Here is a 20,122-nt window from a genome sequence, read left to right as displayed (position 1 = left end):
TATCCCAAGGCCCTCAACTCATAGCACACATGTGTAGCTCACTAAATTTTATTGAGTGTTGAAAATGTTTTGTGTACAGCTTGAATTTATGGCTAAGGGTGGGGATCCTCTTCCTAAAACATCCCTGAGTTGGATATATGGCTGGACTTCACAGGTATTAACTGTAGGTGCAGAATACCACACGAAAAAGACTTTCATGAACATGATGGAATGAAACCAAACTACAGAAAGAAGCCAGCACTTACCTGGACGAGGAACATAGCTATGTGGTTATATTCTCCACGGCCCCCTTGCTTAACAGGAACTGTCATAAAGAATTTGCTGCCATCTCTAGAAAACACGGGCTCCTCATTCTAAAATATAGAAGCGCATGCAACAATCTCAAAAGGGCATTTGAAAATTGTACTTCCAACTATTGCTAATACATGCATGGAATAGACCAATAATTGATTTAAGTTTAGTTTGGCAAATTGTCGAATTATTTAAAAAATAAAAGTATAACAGTATGTTTTAAAGTGAACGCGATGATGCATTGGGCATATGTGTGTGTTTGAGTGATGAGATGGATGGGAAAGTTTCTTGCATACTGGATAGAAATGATTTACAATTAGACTAAAGACACTTTTTAAATTGGTTCAGAAAAGAACTTTCATATCTTCACATATGATATGATTGTGTTTAGAAATTTATCTTTCAAAAATAAAGAAAATGTTAACATCTGCACCAGTTTATCAAAATCATTTTTTTAATTTAGAAAATTTTCTAACATATAATATTTAATACATTTTTCTGAAATCTTTTACTCAACAACTCAAGTTATTGAAGATACATTTCTGATGATGTACACATGAATTTACTGTAAATACAAAAATGAAAAGGCTGCAAAATTGGAAGGAATCCATTGAAAATAATTTAATTCAAATTTCCCATCCTCACTGCTCACCCCTTCACAAACACACAAACACAGATGCCCATTTGATGATTTTTTTAATTAAACTCTAGTAGCATGTTAAATCAATATAATTGTTTTTTAAAATTAAATGATGGATGATATACATATAGATTGCTTTCTTTTGCTCCAGGGGAAACATTAAGAAAATCGATCTATGTAACAAAACATCGAGTTTTTTCTTTTAGATTAGTGAGAGTGATTATACATATGGTATAGAGAAGGGCTTTGGTATGGTTTCCTCAGTAGGTCTTCAGAATGGCTCACAACTATTTTTAGATGATCTGACCCTCCACTCTCTTCCTGCTCTCCTCTTCCTTCCTTCTCCTGCTTCCTGCATTTTCCTGCTCCAGTGCCTTTGCACTTTTTTTTTACCCTTTGTCTGGCTCTTTCTCATATCTCTCTCTTTTCCTTCCTCCCTCCTTTCCTCCCTCCCTCCTTCCTTCCTTTCTTTTTCTGTGGAAATTATTTCTTTTTAAAAAAATTTTTATTGGAGTATAGTTGATTTACAATGTTGTGTTACTTTCTGCTGTACAGCAAACTGAATCAGTTATACATATACATATATCCACTTTTTTAGATTCTTTTCCCATATAAGCCATTACAGAGTATTGAGTGGAGTTCCCTGTGCCATAAACTAGACCCTTATTAGTTATTTATTTATATATAGTAATGTGTATATGTCAATTCTAATCTCCCAATTTATCCCTCTCCCTTTCCCCCCTGGAAACCATAAGTTCGTTTTCTACATCTGTGACTCTATTTCTGTTTTGTAAATAAGTTCATTTGTATACTTTCTTTAGATTCCACGTATAAGCGATATTATGTGATATTTGTCTTTTTCTGATTTCACTCAGTATGACGATCTCTAGGTCCATCCATGTTGCTGCAGAAGGATCTTTCTTGATCTCACCTCTTTCTTATGTCTGTTATCAGTGAGGTGTTTCCTGATTATCCCATATAAAGTGTGATCAGGAAAGCCAGGTCATCCAACTGTATCTGAATCCCTCATCTCACTTTTGCCTACTGTCTACTTTTTTCCGTACCACCTAATACCATACATATTTTAGGTATGCATACATTTGTTTGTACATGAATGGATATGTGTATATGTGCATATAGGTAGGTAGGTAGATAGAGAGATAGGAGGTATTCCTCTAGAATGTAAGCTCCATTCTTCACTGCTTTGTCTCCAGCACCCAGGACAGTGACTGTCACATAAATTGTACTTAATAATCATTTATTGACTGAATATGTAAATTAATAACTATTTTAATAATCTCGAGTCTGATTCTAGCTTTATTAGTAATGACATCCCATGATAGAAACATAAAAATATTATTTTCCTTGTCTACTTCGTGGACACTCATGAAAATATAAGATGATATGTGTAATAAATTTAAAACTGTGAGGTAATACAATTCAAGGATGGGAAAATTGCATTACAAAGCATATAATAAATAATGACAAGACACTTGACTGAGTGAATCACATTGTTCAACTATGTTCCATCTCTTGCCCCTGTGGAATATTTCTCTCTTTGCCTTTGCACATGGGGTTTCTTCTGTCTGGCCTAACCTTTCAGTCGTCCTTTTTGTGCTAAATCTTACTCATTTTTTACTTAAACTCAGAATAGAAACCATTTCCAAATTTCCTTAGTTAGAGAGTCTCTTCTAGTTAGGAAACCTCTCCTCAGAGATTCTGAATAGTACTCTGTATTCATCTCTATCATGGCTTTCAGTACACTCTATTACATAGTTGACTTCCTTCGCTAGGCAAGTAATAATTAAACTAAGTTTGTAATTTTATCTTTTTTAGCTCTATTGCCTAGGACACAGTAGGTGACCTTCTTATAATTGAACAGATGAATGCACGTGTACAATGGGCAAAAATATTTGTTACATATATCACTTTATCCACCACATTTACTCCAAACTATTGGCTTCTCCCTTATTCAACATTTTTCTCCTGTGCTTTGCTCCAAGAATAAATTAGGTATGGGGATATCTGAGCAATGTGCTTTTTATGTTAGTCCCTGTTCCTCCAATTCGGGTACCTTAGAAATAGTTCATTTTAAAGAGTAGATGGGAATTATAATCTCCAATACATTGCTAGGTTTAAAAACTTTCACCATTGAAATGTAACTAGTTATAAACATACAGCTCTATGCAGAGCCTTTCCTGCAATCAAATAAAGAAGTAGAGACAGTCTAACTGTCTACATTTATGACCTTAAACAAGGCAGTATTTATGGCACACAGGATAATGAGCTGAGGATAACAAAGTCCACCTCTTGGCCAAATGTTTTTTACACTGGTTATTCCAACTATAAGTCTCTTGAAAGCTAGGGCAAACATGCCCACTTCTCTCTGCTCTTCTCACTATCCAGAAAACAAGCATATGAGTATTACATTAAATTTCTAATTTTCTTGGAAACTTGCTTCATCTCATTATAGATTCTCATCCTTTAAATTTCATTGAATTCTAAGTATTTCCTGAAATTCCCTTAGAGCTTTTGGAGAAAAAGTTAACCATGACAAACTACTCCCTGCATTTTTTATTGAATAATTGATAACCGGTTTCTTTATTTTAAAAAGTTTCTATTAAATATTCATAAATTTGGGACTTAAAATGTAGATAACATAATCCTTAAAGAGCATGCATTGTATTGTTGTATGTTAGACTATTATGAATGTCACTAGCAATCAAAACGGTAGCAAAATAGGTTTAATAACGCAGGCACTTTAGAATAAATCCATATCCATTATGTTATTGTTTTCAATGATTTTTATTTTAAGTATCTAATTTAATTTTGTAAGAGTCCATTATTGGCTAAAAAAACAAGATTTTTTTTCCCCAATTTAATTTTGTACCTTGACTAAGATTAAATAGTTCATATTGTTACCTATGGATAGATGATAGATGGATGACAGATAGATAGATAATATAGATAGATAGATAGATAGATAGATAAATAGATATACATGCCTATACTTCGAACAAGCAAAGGTTTAGCCTATTCACAATCCTTCTTACTCTTTTTCTTTATTTGTTCAACAAGTATATATGGATCTCTTCTTATAACCAGACTCCATATTAAGCATTTGTATTAGTGGGTAACAAAAAATGAATAACCTTCCTGCTCTTGTGAATGTAGTAAAAAAGTCACAGAACTAACTGTATCAGTGTTTCATAAAGATTACACTTGACTTTAACTTTTATTGGGGAATGTGATTTGTTTAGTGTGGTTGAGGAGGTGACTTCTTATGCAGGTGATTTAGGCTGAGGTTTGACAAATGAGCAGCCTTCACATAAGAAAGTAGTTGAGAGAACTCTGTTCAGAAGAAAGAGTTCACATAAAGGTCCTGGGTATATGAGGAGGGTTAATGGAAAAAATGGGAGAAAAGATGGTATGACACAGAGCTGGAAAGGCTTTCAACTTAATCCTTTGTAGACCCTTTAAGGATGTTGGTCTTTATCTGTAGAACAAAGGGGAGATAAAAATTGTTTTAGTTGTGAGAGAATATGAGTGTTGTGGGTAGTGACAATCAAATACATATTTTGAAAAGATCACTCAGCCAGTCTGCAGTGTAGAGAACAGATTGTCAGGTTCCTAAGGGGAACTCTCAACGCTAAGGGGTTGAGAGTTCACCAGTTAAGGAGGAAATGCAGTGCCTGTAGTTTAATCCTGTATGGTGTTTGTGAATTGGAGAAAAGTAAATTGACTTGAGATCTTTGAGAGTAAAATCAAAATAACTTGGTGATGAATAATAACATATGCAGATAAGGATAAGACAATGTTTAAAAATCCCCACTAGGTTTATGATTTTGATAGCTGGATGGATAAATACGTCCTTGACTCCTATGATAAGAAGACAGACTGACTGGAAGGCAGAGAAGTTTAGTTTGAACCTGTGGAGTGTGCAGTTACTTTCACAGATTCAGGAGAAGATGCCAAGCATGAATTTGGATATTTCAGAACTCAGAAGTGAGTTGCCTGGGGCTATACACTTGGTGGTGGTAATTGAAACCACAGATGTGTATGACACCCAGGGAGAGAATATAAAATAAAAGAGCACTGTAAAGAACAAAACAAATCAAAACCAAACAAGCCAAACAAAATACTTCCCTTTGCAAAAAGTAGTGATGAAATTAGTAGTAAAATGGGTTCAGCTATATTTGAATAATCTATTTGTGCTTCCTTCTGAAGTGTCCAGTATGAAAGCATGTTGTGGAGATGTTTGTTTATTCTTCTGTGATCATCTGGATTCCAGCTTCATTTATATCACAAGCTAGCATTATGAGCTAGGATATATCTAAGGAAAGAAATGTTCACCTGAATAATCTCCACATAACCAAGTTAATTTTCTGGGTGATTTGAGCAATGCTGATGGTTTGTAGTTTTAATGGGTCACATCTTTTTCTCCTTCTTCTACACAAACATTTACTTATATGAATGGTCCTGAAAATGGATCCTGGTAGTTATTCTACAATTTATGTCCTATAAAAAACAGAAGTAATCTTTCTACAAATGATGTCATAGAGCCCAAGTTATAAATATTTTAATGAAAAAGACTCATTTATTCAAACATAACAGAGCCTTAAATTCATATTACTGAAATAACTTTTGAGAAAAAGTTATACATAACAAATGAGTGAACAGGATGGGCGTGATGGACAAAATGTGACATAAAGAGACCACCTATACCATACCTGTTTAGATAGCCATGTATCTGATGTCATCTCATATTTCTGAAAGAAAACAATTAACTCCATGAAGCATCTAAAGACCAAAGTGAGCACGCATCAATTTAACCTTTTTTACACTGTTATCCTATAGGCACATTTTTCCTTCCTGCAGCTGGTGAAATACCACGGGAGATCACATTGTCATTATTGATTTAAACTGAATGAATAAGTAGAGAATTGGGATGAAATGATATTCTAATTATAGTCTTTTCTTTGGTGAACTCCTTCAGAATTCTCAGTTGTACTTAACCAGAGACAGAAGATCATTTTCCAGCTCCATTTGATTACTTCATTCAAACTGTTTTGAACCACTAGACACTGTCTCTTTTCACCTCTAGGCATCATCAGGAAACAAATATTAAGTCCTTCCAAAAAACTGGGCAAACAGCCAGGAATAAAATTTAAAAGTGGACATTTTGTCAACATTCCATCCACTCTTACCATAGTCATTTTTTCCCCTTAGGGAAAACAACTAAACATTTGAAATGGCAAAATTTTATGTGTGTTTAAAATAATCTTGCATAGGATCAGAACCAAAATTATATTTCAAAAAGCAAAATTAGACAAATTTCATCTCAAGTTGAATATGTGTAGATAAAATAAATTTTAGTAATGCTGTTTACATGTAGTAATTTATGGAATATCTTGTGGTTCTCTGGAAAAAATGACTCTATAATAAAAGTATTAAAATGAAGAAAACTAAATCGTAATATGTTAGAGAGTTTACCTCTATGCAAAAGTACTCATTTCAAATTGTAAATAATGATTATTATTTATTTATAGGTTTGTTTTTTTTTTTACCAATTTCCTCTTTTAAAGCCATATTATTATTACATTATAATTAACCACTGTCCATTTTCAGGGCTTTTTTCTTCCAATAGATTTTCTCTATATACAGACATCAGAAAAACATCTAACTAAATCATTCCTTGATTTTCTAGTCACACTTCAGCAATAATCATCCTTGATATCTGTAAAACACAGACACACAAAAAAATATATCAGTGCCACTGCTCATTAGTGTCACTAAGTTTTGTTAGACTCCACGAGGGTCCAAAACTTCACATGCAATTATCTGTCTTATTATTTCTATTATTGTAGAAAGTAAAAATTTTAAACTCCATAAATGGAATAGAAATAGAATATCAATAAGGTATCAATTCAAGAATACGATAGGGTTCCTGTATCTTTTCTATTGAAGCACTTTACCTATATAGATTTTCCCTATATAGAGATGGCAGGCTTTCTCTAACTAGAATACGTATACGCATGAACAATTTTTAAATGACTTTGTGATCGTCCCAGTAAGAAACCATCCAGAACAGTTTAACAAATAAATGATGAAATCCTGGTCATAAGCCAGCCAGATGAAAAAGGATAATTGAAATAAAATTTCTAATATATGCAAGCTAAATGTAAAGAGTGTCAGCGAAACCCAATAAGTAAATGGCTGATGCATCAACTTTGTTTTCACATCTATGCTCATCATTCCAATCACAGATAAATTTTTTCCTCTTTATTGCTATCTTTTACAGACCATTTAAAAATTATGTTTAAAAATACTGAAGTGTAATTTGCATATAGTGAAATGTACAGATCGTAAGTTTATGTGACGAGTTTTGATAAATGTATTTACATCCCATCAAGATATATGACCTTTACACTTCCAAACACATTTCCTCGTGCCCCTTCACAGTTTCCAATAAGGCAACTACTCTTCCAAATCTTTTTCCATAGATTAGTTTTGCCTGTTTTAGAAATTCAGAAAATGGGAATCATGTATTATGTACTCTTTCGTGTAGGGCTTCTTTCACACCACGTTTTTGAGATTCATTCATATTGTTCAGTGTATCAGTCTTCTGTTTCTTTTCAAATTGCAGAGTGGAATGTCATTGTATTGATATGCCTCATTTTGTTTATTCATTTCTTGTTAATGGACAGTTGGACAGTTTCCAGTTTTTAGCTATTGTGAATAAAGCTTCTCTAAAAAAGACGTGTTTTAAACAAATCCTTTGGTGGAAACAGGTTTTTATTTCTCATGCAAACATCTAGGAATGGAGCTCCTGAGATATATATGCACACACATATATATTTATATATGTGTGTTTAACTTTCTTTGAGACTACAAAATCATTCTTTTAAAGTAAAGTCACACTTCTACCCACAAAGAATGAGATTTGCAATTCTCCACCTCCTCATCAGCAGTTAAAACGGTCACTTTTTGTTGCTGTTTCAAGTTTATTCATTTTAATGGTATGTAGTGTTACCTCATTATGATTTAATCTATATTTTCCTAATGTGTAACAATTTTGAGTACTTTTTCATGAGTTTGTTACTTCTTTACAAGTTTCTGTTCACACATTTTGACTTTTTCATTGGGTTGTCTTTTATTATTGAAACGTATATATTTCTTCGTCAGATGCACATTTTGAAAAATATTTTCTCCCAGTCTGTGGTTAGCTGTTTGATTTCCTAATAGGGTCTTTGATGAGAAGTTTCTAATTTTGATGATGTCTGATTTATTTTTTTCTTTTATGATAAATGACTACTTTGTCTATTCAATATAGTGAAGTTATATTCCATCTTTTCATCTAGAAGATTGACAGTACTAGCTTTTAGATTTAAGGCTGTAGTATGTCTCAGACTAATTTTAGAATATAGTATAAGAAATGTCAACCATCATTGTATTTTCCACCCGGTTATTAATTGTTCCAGTGCCATTTCCCCCTATTGAACTGCTTTGGCACCTGTGCTGAAAGTCAATTGATCATATAAATATAGATCTATTTCTGGAAACACTATTCAGTTCAACTGATCGATTTGTGTGTTCTTTTGCCTCCATTACAATCTCTAAGTTTCTGGTTATTCCTGAAATCATGTAGTACAACTCTTCCAATTATTATCTTTTTTTTTTTTTAGGGTATTGATTTACCTGGTCAGGCCTTTTGTAGTTCCATATGCATTTAAAAACTATCTTGTCTGTTTCTACCAAAAAAAAAAAAAGTCTGCTGAGAGTTTAATTCATATTGTATTGAAACTATAGTACAATTTGAGTAGAATTGACATCTACAACATGAAGCCTTTCAATTCAGGAATGTGGCTTAACTTCTTCTTTAGGTCTTCTTTAATGCCTTTCAGCAATGTTTTAGTTTTCAGTATTAAGATTTTGCCACTCTTTGTTAAATTTATTCCTATGTACCTAATATTTTAAATATTTTAATAGTATTTTTATTTTCCATCATAATATTACCAATCTTGGAAATATATTTTGTTACTTCTTAAATCTTTATTTTGAAACAAGTGCAAACTTACAGAGAAGGTAAAAGACCAGTTCAAGAAACATCTGCATATCCTTTAGACATATTCCTCATGTATTTATATTGTGCTCCATTTGCTTTATTATTATATATCCAGTATCTATATCCTTTGTAAGTCTGCTTCTTATTTTGGGGGAGGTGGGTGAGTTATATTTTCTGTGTCTATATATAGTATGTTTTAATTGTGTGACTGATATTGTGAATGCTGCATTTTTGAGAATGAATTTTTAATTATTTTAAAGAGTAAACTTTGTTCTGGCAGGCAGCTAGTTTACAGGCAGATGAACTGAATTCTTTCAAGGTTTGATTTAAAGATTTATTAGAAGGAGTATAGAATAGTTCTATTCCTAATACATTTTCTTTCTGGGCTCTGAGTTGAATGCTTAGGGTTTTCAGTGAGAGATCTCTATTTTTGCTGTTCATTACTCCAAAGTCTCCAAGTATTGTGCAACTTGCAGATTCTCCATTTGCTTCCCTCTCTGAGGCAGGCCCTTTACTTGCACAGCGAAGCACTGAGATAAAGACTTAAGAGACCTTTACATATATTGCTGAAGTTCTTTTATATATAGCTCCTATCCTGTGGTACTTGTCCTGAAAAATTCAGCCACCACAATAGCCTCAAACTCTGATTCTCCCTGCCTTTTTGGATCAGTGATACACTTGTGCTTTTCTTGGATGTTATCTCCTTGCACTGTGGCCTCAAATGTGTCACCAGTAGGAAGCCATAGCTTCATTTGACCATTTATATTTTAACTGCCTTATTGTCCAATGTCTGAATATAGTTAATATATTTTGTAAAGTGTTACAGTTGATTACTATGGAGATGCAAGGCTGATAACATTTACTCCATCTTGTACAGAAGCTTAAGTTTGAAAATTCTGTTGTTAAATAATTGAGAACCCTTTACCAAGTACCAAATATGTAATATAACAATTTAAACTTATTAAAGTATTCCCTTTACTAATAACCTTAAAATTACACATATAGATTCTACTGCAGAGTTTATAAAACATGATTATAGAAATTGAAATACAACCTACTTTCAAAACATAGTTGCTGAAGAATCATTTTTTTTTTTCTTTTACTATTTTTAGATAATTTAAAGACAGAGACACTTATTTTAGAAGACTAATCTGAACTACAGAAAAAACGATGAATTTTTGGAATTGTTTAAAGATGACAGGAAAGAAATATCACATATTCTCAAGTTAATCACTGTCAAAAAGTAGAGAGAAAGCCTACATTTGAGAATGAAACTAACATGGCTTGGACTACCCTTTATACTATATAAGAATTCATTGTTTTAAAGCTTAATTTGTTCTCTTCTCTTTATCATCTATATTTCTTACTTCAATGTATGGAAGATTTATGAATTAAAGTATACACTCCTAATAGCTTTGGAAGTTAAATATTGAAGTCTTTGCACAAAGAATTGTTTAATTTTCCTTTGAAAGGTAGCATAAACTATTATATTTTAAGCATAAAGGAAAGTAAATTATACTCACTCTACTACAAGCACCAGTAGTGGTCTCACAGACTGTGAGGATGGAGATGTTCTGAGGTCGATTTAACCATCTGACCACCGTCTTGGTATTGCTTACCCATTTAACCATAGTGATATAGTATTCTCTAGTTCGGAAATAAAATTAAAATTTACATTTAGAGCCAGAGAACGTGTACAGCACCAATAATATACACTTGTTATTTTACACGCAGAATAAATGAAACACTATAAGGATGTCACATCATGTTATTCTCCACTTATATATATACAAATCTGCTTCTTCAAATATTGACATATATAAATACAAATATATGTGTGTGCATATGTATATAAACACATGCACATATACATATATACATAAATATACAGAAGATTTGAGAATAAATTTGAAAGTGAATGATTTCACAGAAGGAAAATTTTTGGAAAAAATAAAAATAATCAAGATACTAGACATTCATAAATAATTTTCTATCGATCAGTACAGTGCTAACGTGCAAAATAAGAAAAAATTTTCTAAGTTATATTCTATTTTACTTTTTCAAAAATTCATTCAATAATCAATTAAAAGGCAAATATTATTATTGATTTAATAGTTATTTCTTATGTATGACTTCCATGTTATCTCACTTTATCCACAGGACTTGAGCCACAGAGCCATGAATGGTTTGCTTTGGTCTTTTTCCATTGAGGGACAATGGAAATATAATCTTATTCATAATATTTTTTACAATATTATTTTTTAATCTTATTTATTTGAAAAAGTTTAAAACAAAGAAGGAATCAAACTGAAGAATATGAAGGGTTATTGAATTTTTGGTAAAGTAAGGATGCTAATCAGTGGAGCCTATAATGTCCGCACGATGGTTGTAGATTGGGAAAGCTTATATTTTTCCTTTATAGATTCTATGTCTGGAAATTTACATAATATATCACAAACCCCCCCAACCCACACATAACAAAATGCAATCATTAATACTGATTCAATTTATGATAAAAAGAAAAAAATTTCCAACAAAATTGCCCAGTTTCAAAATAGATTAGATGATTTAGAAATGGTTTGAAAAATGCCATCCATGAATATTGTCTTAAAATGAATGCATCAGGTTTTTAAGCGACTTTGAAAAAAATCACCTATGAAAGTAAAACCTTGTAATACAAATCACCTCTCCTTAGACACATTGAGTTAGACATTCAGCTACCTGAATCTCACATTTCTAACATTATTGAGTAGTTAGTGCTTCCTCTCGAAAACCAGTTAGCCCATCAAAGTAAAGATGTCAGAAGGACAAGCATAACTTGTCATACAGTGAATCCTGCCATATCTTCTTCAATAATCTCTTCAAGCTATCCAGCACCTTTCACAACTAGCTGAGTCTCACTTGAAAATTGCCTCGAAACTCAGTGAAATCATAAAATAAAGTTACCTAAATAAAGTTAACAAGGCAACTTTGAATCAAATATGCTACTGGTTTAGGATTAATCTTTGGCCAAATCAATGGGCCTTGTGATTCTTTAAAGACCTGTGTCTTGTTCACTTTCACTACGCTTTGTTTAAACTGATTTATTTTGCATGCATTACCATTTTGGGCAGTGTGAATATTAAAAAAGGAAAAATATAGGCATTAAATTTTAAGAAATTTACCTAGAAGGCTTAGCATGGAGAAAAATGACAGTGGATACTATAATTAATCAGGAAAAAAGTGCTGAAATGTGATAATATATATTTCTGAGTAACTGGCATAAATGTTGTGCAAAACTGAAGTAAAAAATAATTTGATTGTTGTAAACAACTGACCAAAGACTGCAAAATCAAGGTGGTAATAGTTATTGAAAAATCTGGAGAGAACTGACATATAGAAGAATTTCAAACCTGATCAGAAATTTGTCTCACTTAGCTAAAGTGACTAATATTATATTTTGTGCCAAATGAGATGAATTAATATGAATGGTTTTTAAAATAAATAACAACAGGAACAACAAAAAAAAATTTAAATATTCATTTTGAGTGTTTTCCTTTCAAAGTAGCCCTCAGGTGAAATGTTTTAAGAATATCTTTGTAATGTCTTCCCAGACACTGACACATTATATTAACTATATAAGATGTGAAATCTTGATTTAAAAGAAAAATCATACTTAAAAAACATTAAAATTCAACTGGTGCAAATCTAGTGAATAAATGGTTTTTAAAGAGAACACTAAGTTAGGTATAAAATTAAGTTAAAAATTATTTATAGTCAAGACACATAATAATCAAATTACCAAAATTTAAATACAAAGACAAAATATTAAAAGAAGCAAGGGAAAAGCAACAAAAAATATACAAGGGAATCTCCAAAAGGTTAACAGCTGATCTTTCAGCAGAAACTCTGCAAGCCAGAAGAGAGTGGAAGGAAATATTTAAAGTGATGAAAGGGAAAGACCTACAACCAAGATTACTCTACCCAGAAAAGATCTCATTCATATTCGACAGAGAAATTAAAACCTTTAGAGATAAGCAAAAGCTAAGAGAATTCAGCTCCACCAAACCAGCTATACAACAAATGCTAAAGGAACTCCTCTACATGGGAAACAAAGAGAAGAAAAGGACCTACAAAAACAAACCCAAAACAATTAAGAAAATGGTCATAGGAACATACATATTCATAATTACCTTAAACATGAATGGATTAAATGCTCCACCCAAAAGACACAGGCTTGCTGAATGGATACAAAAACAAGACCCATATATATGCTGTCTACAAGAGATCCACTTCAGACCTAGGGACACCTACAGACTGAAAGTGAAGAGATGGAAAAAGATATTCCATGCAAATGGAAATCAAAAGAAAGCTGGAGTAGCAATACTCATATCAGATAAGATAGACTTTAAAATAAAGAATGTTACAAGAGACAAGGAAGGACACTACATAACGATCAAGGGGTCAATCCAAGAAGAAGATATAACAATTATAAATACATATGCACCCAACGTAGGAGCACCTCAATACATAAGACAACTGCTAACAGCTCTAAAAGATGAAATTGACAGTAACACAATAATAGTGGGGGATTTTAACACCTCACTTACACCAATGGACAGATCATCCAAACAGAAAATTAATAAGGAAACACAAGTTTTAAATGGCACAATAGACCACATAGATTTAATTGATATTTATAGGACATTCCATCCAAAAACAGCAGATTACACTTTCTTCTCAAGTGTGCATGGAACATTCTCCAGGATGGATCATATCTTGGGCCACAAATCAAGCCTCAGTAAACTTAAGAAAATTGAAATCATATCAAGCATCTTTTCTAACCACAACGCTATGAGATTAGAAATCAATTACAGGGAAAAAAATGTAAAAAACACAAACATATGGAGGCTAAACAATGTGTTACTAAATAACCAAGAGATCACTGAAGAAATCAAAGAGGAAATCAAAAAATACCTAGAGACAAATGACAATGAAAACATGACGATCCAAAACCTATGGGATGCAGCAAAAGCAGTTCTAAGAGGGAAGTGTATAGCAATACAATCCTATCTCAAGAAACAAGAAAAATCTCAAATAAACAATCTAACCTTACACCTAAAGAAACTAGAGAAAGAAGAACAAATTAAACCCAAAGTTAGCAGAACGAAAGAAATCATAGCGATTAGAGCAGAAATAAATGAAATAGAAACAAAGACAACAATAGCAAAGATCAATAAAACTAAAAGCTGGTTCTTTGAGAAGATAAACAAAATTGATAAACCATTAGCCAGACTCATGAAGAAAAAGAGTGAGAGGACTCAAATCAGTAAAATTAGAAACGAAAAAGGAGAAGTTACAACACACACCACAGAAATACAAATCATCCTAAGAGACTACTACAAGCAACTCTATGCCAATAAAATTGATAACCTGGAAGAAATGGACAAATTTTTAGAAAAGTATAAGCTTCCAAGACTGAATCAGGAAGAAATAGAAAATATGAACAGACCAATCACAAGTAATGAAATTGAAACTATGATTAAAAATCTTCCAACAAACAAAAGCCCAGGACCAGATGGCTTCACGGGTGAATTCTATCAAACATTTAGAGAAGAGCTAACACCAATCCTTCTCAAACTCTTCCAAAAAATTGCAAAGGAAGGAACACTCCCAAACTCATTCAATGAGGCCACCATCATCCCGATACCAAAACCAGACAAAATACTACAAAAAGAGAAAATTACAGACAAATATCACTGATGAATATAGATGCAAAAATCCTCAAGAAAATACTAGCAAACAGAATCCAACAAAACATTAAAAGGATCATACACCATGATCAAGTGGGATTTACCCCAGGGATGCAAGGATTCTCCAATATATGCAAATCAATCAACATGATACACCATATTAAGCAATTGAAAAATAAAAACCATATGATCATCTCAATAGTTGCAGAAAAAGCTTTTGACAAAATTCAACACCCATTTATGATAACAACTCTCCAGAAAGTGGTCATAGAGGGAACCTACCTCAACTTAATAAAGGCCATATAGGACAAACGCACAGCAAACCATTCTCAATGGTGAAAAACTGAAAGCATTTCCTCTATGATCAGGAACAAGACAAGGATTTCCACTCTCACCACTATTATTCAACATAGTTTTCGAAGTCCTAGCCACGCCAATCAGAGAAGAAAAAGAAATAAAAGGAATACAAATTGGAAAAGAAGAAGTAAAACTGTCACTGTTTGCATATGACATGATACTATACATGGAGAATCCTAAAGATGTCACCAGACAACTACTAGAGTTAGTCAATGAATTTGTTAAAGCTGCTGGATACAAAATTAATGCATAGAGATCTCGTGCATTCCTATACACTAATGATGAAAAATCCGAAAGAGAAATTAAGGAAACACTCCCATTTACCACTGCAGCAAAAAATAAAATACCTAGGAATAAACCTACCTAGGGAGACATAAGACTTGTAGGCAGAAAACTATAAGACACTGATGAAAGAAATTAAAGATGATACCAACAGATGGAGAGATATACCATGTTCTTGGATTGGAAGAATCACTATTGTGAAAATGACTATACTACCCAAAGAAATCTACAGATTCAATGCAATCCCTATCAAATTACCAATGGATTTTTTACAGAATGAATGAATGAAAAATCTTAAAATTTGTATGGAGACACTAGAATGAATGAAAAATTGAATGAAAAATCTAGAATGAAAAATCTTAAAATTTGTATGGAGACACAAAAAACCCCGAATAGCCAAAGCAGTCTTGAGGGAAAAAAACGGAGGTGGAGGAATCAGACTCCCTGACTTCAGACTATACTACAAAGCTACAGTAATGAAGACAATATGGTACTGGTACAAAAACAGAAATATAGATCAATGGAACAAGATAGAAAGCCCAGAGATAAACCCATGCACCAATGGTCAACTAATCTATGATAAAGCAGGTAAGGATACACAATGGAGAAAAGACAGTCTCTTCAATAAGTGGGGCTGGAAAACTGGACAGCTACATGTAAAAGAATGAAATTAGAACACTCCCTAACACCATACACAAAAATAAATTCAAAATGGATTAGAGACCTAAATGAAGACCAGACACTATAAAACTCTTAGAGGAAAACATAAGAAGAACACTCTTTGACATAAACCACAGCAAGATCTTTTTTGATCCACCTCCTAGAATAATGAAAATAAAGACAAAAATAAACAAATGGGACCTAATAAAACTTAGAAGTTTTTGCACAGCAAAGGAAACCATAAACAAGACGAAAAGACAACCCTCAGATTGGGAGAAAGTATTTGTAAACATATCAACGGACAAAGGATTAATCTCCAAAATATATAAACAGCTCATGCAGCTCAATATTAAAAAAAGAAAGAATCCAATTCAAAAATGGGCAGAAGACCTAAATAGACATTTCTCCAAAGAAGACATACAGATGGCCAAGAGGCACATGAAAAGTTGCTCAACATCACTAATTATCAGAGAAATGCAAATCAAAAGCACAATGAGGTATCACCTCACACCAGTTAGAATAGGCATCTCAGAAAAGTCTACAAACAACAAATGCTGGAGAGGGTCTGGAGAACAGGGAACCCTCTTGCACTCTTGGTGGGAATGTAAATTGATACAGCCACTATGGAGAACAGTATGGAGGTTCCTTAAAAAACTAAAAATAGAATTACCATATGACCCAGCAATCCCAGTACTGGGCATACCCAGAGAAAAACGTAATTCAAAAAGACACATGCACCCCAACATTCACTGCAGCACTACTTGCAATAGCCAGGTCATGGTAGCAACCTAGATGCCCATCGACAGACGAATGGATAAAGAAGATGTGGTACATATATACAATGGAATATTACTCAGCCATACAAAGGAACGAAATTGGGTCATTTGTAGAGACGTGGATGGATCTAGAGACTGTCATACAAAGTGAAGTAAGTCAGAAAGAGAAAAACAAATACCCTATGCTAACACGTGTATGTGGAACCTAGAAAAATGGTACAGATGAACCAGTTTGCAGGGCAGAAATAGAGACACAGATGTAGAGAACAAACGTATGGACACCAAGGGGGGAAAGTGGCAGGGTGGTGGTGGTGGTGGTGTGATGAATTGGGAGATTGGGATTGACATGTATACACCGATGTGTATAAAATGGATGACTAATAAGAACCTGCTGTATAAATAAATAAATAAAATAAAGTTCAAAATTTCAAAAAAAAAAAGAAAAACAAACAAAAATTATTTATAGTCATACCACTTACATTTCTCTTTGATTAAATAATATGATTTTGTGTGTTTGTACCTAAACTAATATTCATAAGCAAAATTTAGTCTTATGTGAGATATCTTAGTACATATATTCATAAGGATGAGAGTTCTCCCCAAAATAGAACTTGTAAAGTCCATTGGGGTGATTTCCAACCATTAAGATTTCCATAATAAAGTGCTGGAAATATCCAAAATGAAAAATAAGTAGAACTTGGCACGTAAGAAGGGAGGAAAGATGTTTACTAATTAAATTCCATCCTGTATTCTTTCTTTGTTCCAAGGTCCTAGGTGCACATCTCCTTATGATTTATAATGACTTGTTCAGTTTGCTTGTAAGTATTCAGGGTTCCTCTGAAAGAGGAAATAAGGAAGCGCCCTTACCTGAAAATGCCACACTCCTTGGCCTGCCTGCTGCAGATGTGGCTGTCCTCCTGGAACTCCATCTCATGAACACATTAGATCTGGTGTCCCATGACCAGTGGCCAGTGAAAGTGTCCCTTCCTTATAACTGGCTTTCCTGCTTGTTCCTAGTCTCCATGGCTCTGGATTACCCAGGAAGTCCTCGAGGATCTGGTCCTCTTGAGCCACAGAGACATAGACAAGCGGGTTAGAGGGATTGCACTCAAGTCAAGAAAGACTTTCTATTAGCTGGGTGGTCTGGCACAAGAGATCTCATTGTTCACAAGGGTATGCGGAATGGAGGCACCAGCATCACCAGCAGACAGGTATATTAGCAGTCACACCTGTGTGTTCACTGGCTTCCTGTCCAATCACTACTCTTTGTTCACAACAGTCTTTGTGCACATATGGTTACTCTGAGCTCACTCTCTTCCAGATAACCCAAGATCTCTGCACACAAGTGTATTGTGATGACATTCATGACCAACTCATAGCTAGTGCCCTCCAAAGACCTCTGTTAATATCCATGCTTTACTTGTAAGAAGGGTCACTTCCATCAACACAGATAAATTTATTAATTAGATTTTATTGGAAGGTATAGACATTCACTGGCAGAATAGGAGACACAGACTAGACATACTTCAATTAAATAGGAAGAAAAACCACGGCAGTTCAAGCCCAGAATGACAGGGGCAATATGACAGTGTCATATCAATGAAACAGGCTGAGAACAATGTGTCACAAAGGGTGGATGAGTAAAGAAAGATTTCTGGTAAGTAGAATGTCAAAGACAGTGAGTGAGGAGAACCTAAAGACAAAACACTGTCTTTATTCTTCAGCCTGCAGATGAATGAACACAGGAGACAACCACTTCTCCAAAACAATGTGACAAATCTCTAAATCTGCATGATTCATTATTCTAAAAATATTTCCTCTAAAAGTTAACTATGTATTTTTAAGTTCATACCAAAATTCTCCAATAAAGGTACATAGGCTTGCAATACCTATGGGAATACTGTCACTAATAAATATGGGAAAATTGCTACTAATACCAACAAACTATTAATTTGTATATTTATAGAGCTAACATTTTCAAAAAATAAAAAGAATTTGTGTTAGCTTAGAATGATTTAAGAATACTGTGGTAAATAAAATTAGGAAGACAGATAAAGGAAAATAAGTTACAGGAGATACCCAGGTGTCACCAGGGGTAAACTCCATGTCCAAAATACACTGATGCAAACAGCTGAAACATGATTCGTTACATAATCTACAATGCACTTGAGAAAAATATAGCACGTTTTCAGGAAAAGTACAAGTATTACTTAGGTAAACCATAGATGCGTATGTGTGTGTGTGTGTGTGTGTGTGTGTGTGTGTGCGCGCGTGTGTGTGTGTGTGGAGAAAGAGAGAGAGACAGAGAGATTGAAAGACACACGCCACACACACACAAAGACAGAGAGAAAGAGACAGGGACAGAAACAGAACTAGAAACAGAGACAGAACACTTTTCACATGGCGTCAAATTATTGTGTGTTCTTCTGGACATCTCCAACACATCCCTAAAGTAATAAGAATGATAAATTTTCAGGGAAATATATCCTTAAATCATGTCTGTTGAATATTCCCCATTTGTCAAATCTATTCTCGAATTTGCCCCTTAGCACTCACCCCCAAGGTCTCCAGAGGCTGGACACTACAACGAGGCTCCCTAGCCCAAGAGAGACTTCTGGAGGAACTCAAAGCTTTAGAGAGAGTTCAGGGTGTTTATTCCCAGGACCCACTCCCTATTAGGGCCCGGTTTGGCAATGACTTAATTGTTCTACCTGTGGACAGGTCCTGTTGGTCCATTCTGTTCTTCAGCTACAAGCCTCTTCAGGCTTCCTAAGTGAGTCTGCCCCTTGCTCCTTCAGTCCTGGGGCAGTAAAGGATTTCTGCTATTGCAGACTCTGTGTTGCTTTCCTGTCCCTTGTGAGTGTCCTTTTAATCCCGTGCATATCTTTGTTAACAGTCCCTTAATTAACTGCATTTCAATTACCCCTCTTGAGTGTTTTTAATTTCCAGGACCCTGACCAGTAAATTATGGAAAATGTTATGCTCTTTTAGATCGCAAATGTCTATCTAACTAGGGAGGGCACAATAGTTTTCTAGCAAATTTCCATATGGCTAAAGTACTAGGTGTTAAATATTATAGATATTGATAATCCTAAAACAAAATCAAGGAAAAGTATGAGTTTAATTTCCATTTGATGTGCAGATAAATGCAGCATTCTTTGATTTGCACCATGGATAGCTCTACTTTGTTCATGTCTGTGTGTTTGTAGGCCCATCAAAGTAATACCGGTGCTCAGAGAGGTTAAATGCAGATGATAGGAAATTGGACTAAAGCTTTCACCAGGAACAAATGAGTAAGGAAACATAAAAACTGAATATT

The 20,122-nt window shown here is 33.8% G+C and overlaps 1 protein-coding gene across 1 annotated transcript in view; it reads right to left on the bottom strand.

Annotated features, from left to right (window-relative positions):
• The window catches only part of DPP10 (dipeptidyl peptidase like 10), a 648,823-nt gene that overhangs the window by 79,066 nt on the left and 549,635 nt on the right, over positions 1–20,122 (bottom strand). Inside the window, exons 11-13 of the mRNA XM_033860253.2 lie at positions 10,520–10,643; positions 5,662–5,700; positions 246–353 (exon numbers count right to left, since the gene is read on the bottom strand). Of these exons, the coding sequence (XP_033716144.1) occupies positions 246–353; positions 5,662–5,700; positions 10,520–10,643 (271 nt within the window). The remainder of the gene's footprint in view (positions 1–245; positions 354–5,661; positions 5,701–10,519; positions 10,644–20,122) is intronic.

Source organism: Tursiops truncatus, chromosome 7 (assembly GCF_011762595.2).
Source record: "Tursiops truncatus isolate mTurTru1 chromosome 7, mTurTru1.mat.Y, whole genome shotgun sequence".
NCBI classification, from domain to species: Eukaryota; Metazoa; Chordata; class Mammalia; order Artiodactyla; family Delphinidae; genus Tursiops; species Tursiops truncatus.
The sequence above is the reverse complement of the archived record's forward strand: the minus strand, read 5'-3'. Positions and strand labels throughout refer to the sequence as shown.